The following is a 7,911-nucleotide window of genomic DNA, read 5'->3' as shown; positions in this document are numbered from 1 at the left end:
GAATATTAATGTTTTAGGATGTTGGTTTGGAACGAAAGTGAGGACAAAACTTTTTTTGATGCGTGTATCCATAAACTAACCACTAATGGTCGCGAGGGTTCCGAGCTTAAGGCTAGTTCATGGAAGATAGTACGTGAAAAATTATATACGAACACGGTAAAGAGGTTGATCAGAAGCAAATAAGAAACCACTTTGACTACTACAAATCAAAGTATGTTGTTTGGGTGAAACTGAAAAACAAAACTGACAATATATATGACCCTATAAAAAATAAATTTAACCTGACCGATGAACAATAGAAGGAAGAGGGGAAGGTAATATTTTTATAACAAATACTATTATGATTATTTTTATAAAAAATACTAATATTTATAAAAATTGTAAACAGTTGAACAAGTTCGTGTTGTCATTGAGAACTAAACCCGTACTATTTCCTGGTCTTTGCACCCAACTATTTGAAGGGTCGACCTCAACCGACTTTCAAAGTCGGGGGCCATCTTCTACACTTCCTCGTATTGTAGAAGAGTTTAGTGCCCATGATTTTGATGATGATCTTCCAATGGAAACCTCAACACAACACGTAGGTGCAAGTGAATAATCTTTGGGGCGTTCAAAAAATACCGAAGTTGGTGGAAACAAAAGAGTTGGTGGAAAAAAAGAGATGTAAGGGCATTAGAAGTTGAAGAGGAGATTGTCAAGCTTGCAAGGTCGCTAGTGGAAAAAAATAAAAGAATTAAAAAAAGTGAAATGGATAAGGATGTTGATGTGTGTATGGAGAAATTAAAAAAAATGGAATGGGGAGAAGAAGATGAAAGACACAAGAGCGTTCTTTTGTTATTTGGTGAAAGTGCCGATGTTAGAAAAGTTTGGTTACGACTTTCGCATACTAGTTGTGAGTCGTGGGTGATGGGTGCGGGTAGGAAGTATGGTTACCTTTGATGATGTTTACGAGTTTTTTGTTGCATGACTTTTGGATCCTATGTTTGATGACTTTTTTGGATGTTACTTTAGATGATGTGTACTAGTTTTTTTGTTATGTGACTTTTGTTACTTTGGATGATATTTGGATATTGAAGATGACTTTTGTTATTTACTAATTTTTTGTTATATGACTTTTGTTACTTTAACATGTTACCTAATTGTTTGTAACAGGTCAAGTATGGTTTCTGATGGTGGAGTTGTACCTTTGCTTTTACTTGTGGTTTATTGGTTGAGGTCAAACCGGCCCATGCTAATAAGAATTCATAGTATTAGAGATAACGATTCAAGTGGGTATGCGTATACGCAAGATTTGATGTACGGAGACCCTACACAATGTTTCGATATGATGCGTCTTACACAAGAGGCATTTTCTTTATAATGCAACCATTTTACCTAAAACAATTGGTTGCAAGCTAGTAGGACAATACGCATTGAAGAGAAGATAGCTATATTCTTACATGTTATAGGACATAATGAACGTTTTCGTGCGGTTAAGGGAAGATTTCACCACTCCACAAAAATGATTCATCAATGTTTTCATGAGGTCCTAAAAAAATGATGTGTTTTGCAAAAGAAGTTATAGTACCAACAACTCCTAATCCAACAAGACATAACTCGGAACGACATAGACGATTAAGAAAATATTTTTTCCGGAGCAATAGGTGCATTAGATGGAACTCTTGTACATGCGGTTGTACCCATTGATCAACAAACACGTTATAGAGGAAGAGGAAAATGAGAATGTTTTCAAAATGTAATAGGAATTTGTGATTTTGATATGATATTCACATTTGTTTATGATGGATGGGAGGGTATAACACATGATTCAAGAGTTTTGAAAGAAGTTGCATTCAATTCAACTTCTGGATTTCCATCTCCTCCACCAGGTTTCTAATCTTTATAGAAGTTTTATTATCTATATTCTTTATATAATATGTGTAACACCCCAAAATACGGGCCAAAAATTTCATTTTTAAAACATATACTTTGCAAAACATTAGTAATAAAACATTCATCGATCATATCATTTCATTAAAGATGTCACGTGTCTGGAAATCATTTTATAAAACGTAATAATGTCAGAGTACAAATCCCCAGAAAGATCTCATAGTGTAGAATACAAAGCATGTATGTGAAGTGCCGCTACCGCGCCAGCTCCTTCCCCTTCGAAGAAGAGGTACCTGAAACCAAAACTGTAAACTATAAGCACGAAGCTTAGTGAGTTCCCCCATCGCACCACATACCATACAATCACATAACATACATACTGCCAGGCAATTCTGGGGTGCCCTACTTACCCGGTACGACCATTATGGGGTGCCGACCTACCCATGCGGTCATTATGGGGTGCTGTCCTACCCGTGTCAAGCCATTTTGGGGTGCTGACTACCCATGTCAACCCATTTTGGGGTGCTGACTACCCTTCGGTCCTAACGACCGAACCTCGAGGACTATTTCACCCCCTACTACTACTACTATCACATATCATAACATAACTGATTATCAGACATATTTGGGGTGTCTGAACTACCCTTCGGTCCTAACAACCGAACTCTACTTCTATCACATATACATATCATGCTAGCATATAACATATCAGGTAGTAGTAAACCTAGATGGTATCACAGAGACAATCATCTATCATACGTATCCTACTGGAGGGCCGACATTATGGCCTTAGACCCACCGCTACTGGAAGGTAACTCACCTCAAAGTAGCTGTTGATCCGTGTGGGAACTGTCTGGCTGCTGTTGCTGCTGCTCCGGAAATCCTCCAACTATAATTCCCACAAAACACACAGTCAAAGTCTGATATCTGCTCTTTGGGTAAAATGACCATTTTACCCCTGATCAAGTCAGGTCAAAGTCAAAATCAACTTCCAGTTGACCTGGCTCGCCAACTCGTCGAGTCCCTATCCAGTCGATTATCCTCACTCCCGTCCCTACTCGTCGAGTTAGTCATAGACTCGACGAGTTCTCTTTCTAAACTGATATCCAATTGTCCTTCCTCCGACTCGTCGAGTTCATCTTCATCCGATGAACACTTTGGTATGTGACTCGCCGAGTTGTATTAACAACTCGTTGAGTCTGTTCTTGAGGCAAGAAGATTGCCTTGGACTCGCCGAGTCAGGGAATTGACTCGCCGAGTCCCTCTATTATTGAGTCTGGCTTCCGATTCACTGAGTCCACTTATAGCTCACTGATCCCACTCGGCATAACTCAAAAGGGGAAAAATCGGGGACTCGCGACTCGACTCGTCGAGTCCGAAGAACGACTCGCCAAGTTGCATGCATGCAATTACTATATACTCGATTCTGCTTGAATCTAGTGCATTCCGATCATGGATCTGGGTTCTCAGGGCATGATTAACACGTAAAGTTTCCGACTTTATGTGTAAATAAACACCAATGAAGGTTTTAGGGCTCAAAATTCACTAAAAGAGTAGATCTAGGGCTTTCATGCAATATGGCTCCATAAAGGCAGTAGATCCGAGCTCCTAGAGCCCAATCATGCCTAGATCTAAAGTCCCTTAGCACTATAAGCTCATTACTCAAAGATCAAGACTAGAAGAGGCCTTAAAATGACTATCATAAGCTCTTAATGAGATAATAATGAAGGAAAAGAGAGGGTTTCGAGTCTAATACCTCTAGAAGCTCTGAAATGGCACAAAGATTTTGGATCTCCTTCCTCTCCTCTTGATCTACCTTCTTCTTCTCTCCAAAACTTCAAGGAATTGCACCAAAAGCACTCAAATTACTAAAAGAAGGGTTAGGGCTTCGAGAGGGGGTGTTATGGACGCAATGGGGGCCGTTATGAGGCACAAAACGATGTTTAAATAGGGTGCAACCCTTTGAAATTAGGGTTTCTTCCAGACTGGCGGACTCGCCGAGTCCAGAATATGGACTCGTCGAGTCGCCAACTTAAACGTGCTTGATATCCCGGCCCTACTCGGCGAGTCGGGCCTACAACTCGCTGAGTTCCAGCTAAAAATGCAAAAATACTTAGTTTAACTTACATCCCAGAAACTAGGTGCTACAATATGTGTCACTATCATTTGCAGATAAATATTACCTTTATGATGCCGCATATACAAACACTTGTGGGTTTATGGCTCCATACCGCAATACTAGGTATTGGTTAGCCGATTTTCGAAGAGGCAGACCTTTAACTAGAGAAGAAAGGTTCAATTATGCTCATGCACAACTTAGAAATGTTATTGAGCGTGCTTATGGTGTATTGAAGGCGAGATTCCCAATCTTAAAACAAATGGCTCCTTATCCTTTTACAGTGCAAAGAGACATAGTCATTGCTTGTGTCGCGGTCCATAATTTTATATAGAAATACAATATAGAAAATGACTTGTTTACAAATTTTGAGGAGGAAACTATGGTTACTCCTGACGTCCAAGGTGGGGGAATTGATAGATAAAACATACAAGGCATAAAATGGGGTCCAGAAGCCGTTGAATATATGTGTGTTTTGCTTGATGAGATTGCAAATCAATTACTTTCACTTACTTTACATTAAATTATTATGTTATTTTAAATTTCATTATGTTTTTATTTGGATATTAAATTATTTATGTTTAATTTATATTTTGTAGGACATTTTTTAATTCTGTGTAATTTACATTTTGTATGACAATATGTATGTTTTTATAATTATTCGACAACTTCATCCATACTATATATAAAAACAAGGTAAAATGGTCATTTTTCATCACTCAACACATTCAGTCAGATGTACAATCAAACAACATGATTTCTTACTCGGTCAGGATTTTTACCCAGACAGACATTTCCCAGTCAGCACTTTCTCAGTCAGCAACTATCAAACGGGGCCTTAGTTTCTTAGTTTCTTTGTTTTCTTATGCTTATGCTAGACTTTTGTATGCCATTAACTGTGGCAGGTTTTTTGTTCTCCTGTTATATATATATATATATATATATATATATATATATATATATATATATATATATATATATATATCCGGCAAGATGGCAACAATTGGTAATTGATGTGTTGGTGTTTCTAAATATTTTATTTAAGGGTTTTCTTTTTATTTAATCGGCTTAGTGAATTAAGCATTTAATATATATATATATATATATATATATATATATATATATATATATATATATATATATATATATATATATATATATATATATATATTATATAGTTATTTTGGAACGACTACATATGTTTTTTTTGTATGTGTATGGGGATAGGATGACATGATATGGTAAAGCTGAATACATACTTTAATGGGGAAATCTGCAAAAAAGTCCTAAAATTTTAGCCCAGTTTATGATTTAGTCCTAAATTAAATTTCACTTATGAAAAAGGTCAGATTACCAACTATTACATTCAGTTTAGCCTTAGGAACCGGTAATCCTTATAATAGCCGGTTACCCCAGCTGGCTTGTCCTTATCATCCTTCACTAAACTCCCTGTTATCTACTCCCCCTCTATAAAAACCCTTTCTTGCCCTCCATCAAAGCAAAACATTACCTAAGAAGAATCAAAGGTAAGAAAATCCACGTGGTCCTCCAATATCTTGTTTCCCTTATAATATTTGATTAATTTTTGTTTTGTAGTGATAATGGAGACAGTAGATGACTTCGATACCATTGACGTGGAATTGGATGAGTTTTTCAAACACAAACAAAGAAGTCGATGCAAAGATGAGTTCCTAAATACTCTCACAGACGAAGCGCTTGACGAATGCACCGTACCTGAGATAAACCTAAATGATTTTGAAGGAATGTCGGAAGATGAAGCACCACAGGAGAAACAGAGTGATAGTGAGGGTGAAGATGAAGATAAATTGCAATTTCAATACTCAACCCACGATCTGAAGGTGAAATGGAACAATATGAAGCCAGTTCTTGGAGAGAGGTATGAATCACCACACCAACTAAAGCTTTGTTTTACAAATTACTCTTTAAGTAGGGGTTATCCAATTAGGTTCAAGAAATGTGATAGTGTAAGGCTCTTGGCTGTATGTGCAAGTGACCCTGAGAAATTTCAATGTCCCTTTGTTGTAAGGGCCTCATGGATGAGCACTGAAAGATCATTCCAAATCAAAAAAATGGTTGAGCAACATACCTGTGTTAGGAATTTCCGTAGTGCTAATCTTATGGATGCCACATGGATAGCTAGGCAGTTTCTGAAGGAGATGATTAGGAAACCAAATGTGAAATGTAAGGAAATGCAAGCTATTATTCAAAGAAGGTTCCATTGCAAGGTTTCATGGTCAAAATTTTATAGAGCAAAGTGTAGGGCAATTTCTTTAATAGATGGAAAGTTGAGTGATCATTATGCAAACGTTTGGGATTATGGACATGAGCTGATGAGGTCCAATCCAGGGAGTACAATTTAAATATATGTCACTGTAAACCGTGATAACACTACTACTTTCCATAGAATGTATACATGTTTTAAGGCTATCAAAGAAGGATGGAAAGTAGGTTGTCAAAGAGTTATAGGTCTTGATGGGAGTTTTTTAAAAGGATAATATAAAGGTGAGCTGCTAACTGCCATAGGGAGGGATGCAAATGACCATGTGTATCCCATTGCTTGGGTAGTAGTTGAAATTGATAACAAGCCCAACTGGCAATGGTTCTTGGAACTATTACATGATGACCTAGAATTACAAGGAGGCTTGAATTTGTGTGTTATTTCCGATCAACACAAGGTAATGTTTTGGATTATCTCTTTTTTTCATTTCATTTATACATGTATCAAGCAATTAGTAATGAAATTTTTTAATGTAATTGATAGGGTCTTTTGGAAGATGTAAAGGTTGTATTGCCACATGTGGAGCACAGACAATGTGCAAGACATGTGTATGCAAATTTCAGAAAGGTCTTCAGTGGTATAGAGTTTAAGAATATGTTTTGGACAGTTGCCAAGTCAACTGTTGAAGGAGACTTCGAATTGAATATGGAGAAGATCAGAGAAGTCAATCCTGCTGCTTATGATCATTTGATGGCAAGGGAGCCTAAATCTTGGTGCATGACATTTTTTAAAAGTGGAATGGCATGTGAGGCTGTTGAAAATAGAATGGCAGAGTGTTTTAATGCCATCATACTTGATGCTAGAAAGAAGCCTTTGTTGGCCATGCTTGAGGAGATTAGACTATATATGATGGAAATGTTATTTAACTTGAAGAAAGAAGCATGTAAATGGGTGAATAATGTGTGTCCAGGACCTATTAAGAAAATGGATGAGTTTGCTTTTGATATCAACTAGGTATTATAAAATTAAGACAATGTACGAGTTTAGTATTGAGACTCAATATGTATACTAATTAAAACTGTTAATGTGTTTAAAGGAGTTGGTATGTTCATCCTAGTGGTTTGAATGCTTTTGAAGTGAGAAATGGCTTCCACTCATATGGAGTGAACTTAGAGGGGATGTACTATATGCAAACTTTGGGAGTTGTCTAGGATCCCCTGTGTCCATGCCCAAGCAACCATAATTTACACACAACAGGATCCAGCTAGATTCATCAGCACATGGTTTGGTAAGGACAAGTTCTTAGCTACTTATGAGTCTAACATCCTTCCTATTAATGGCAGTAATATGTGGGAACCAACACCTTACACCAAACCACTACCACCTGTTGAAAGAATGATGCAAGGAAGGCCTTGTATGAAAAGGAAAAGGCATGTCTCTGAGCATCAAGGCAGGTTCTCCCAAGTCTCCTCTAAGGGTAGAACTATCCAATGTCAGAATTGTATACAAATGGGGCACAATAAAGTGTCTTGCAAGAATCCCTTAGTCAAACCAACACCAAAGCCTAAGAAAAAAATAGGAAGGCCAAGGTTGAATCCAGAATTGACCAATTGCACAAGATGTGGGAGAGGTGGTGGAAGAGGTGGTAGAAGAGGTGGAAGAGGTGGTAGAAAAGGGGTAGAAGTGG

At 37.5% G+C, this 7,911-nt stretch overlaps 1 protein-coding gene across 1 annotated transcript; it reads left to right on the top strand.

The window, feature by feature from the left end:
* Positions 1-747: 747 nt before the first annotated feature.
* Positions 748-7,238, top strand: LOC111882059 (uncharacterized). The gene is made up of 6 exons (XM_023878428.1): positions 748-869; positions 1,153-1,345; positions 1,793-1,868; positions 5,582-6,355; positions 6,509-6,681; positions 6,768-7,238. Exons 1-6 carry the CDS (start codon positions 748-750, stop codon positions 7,236-7,238), a joined length of 1,809 nt encoding a protein of 602 aa, XP_023734196.1.
* Positions 7,239-7,911: the final 673 nt, after the last annotated feature.

This window comes from Lactuca sativa, chromosome 2 (genome assembly GCF_002870075.4).
Source record: "Lactuca sativa cultivar Salinas chromosome 2, Lsat_Salinas_v11, whole genome shotgun sequence".
Lineage (NCBI taxonomy): Eukaryota > Viridiplantae > Streptophyta > Magnoliopsida > Asterales > Asteraceae > Lactuca > Lactuca sativa.
The sequence above is the reverse complement of the archived record's forward strand: the minus strand, read 5'-3'. Positions and strand labels throughout refer to the sequence as shown.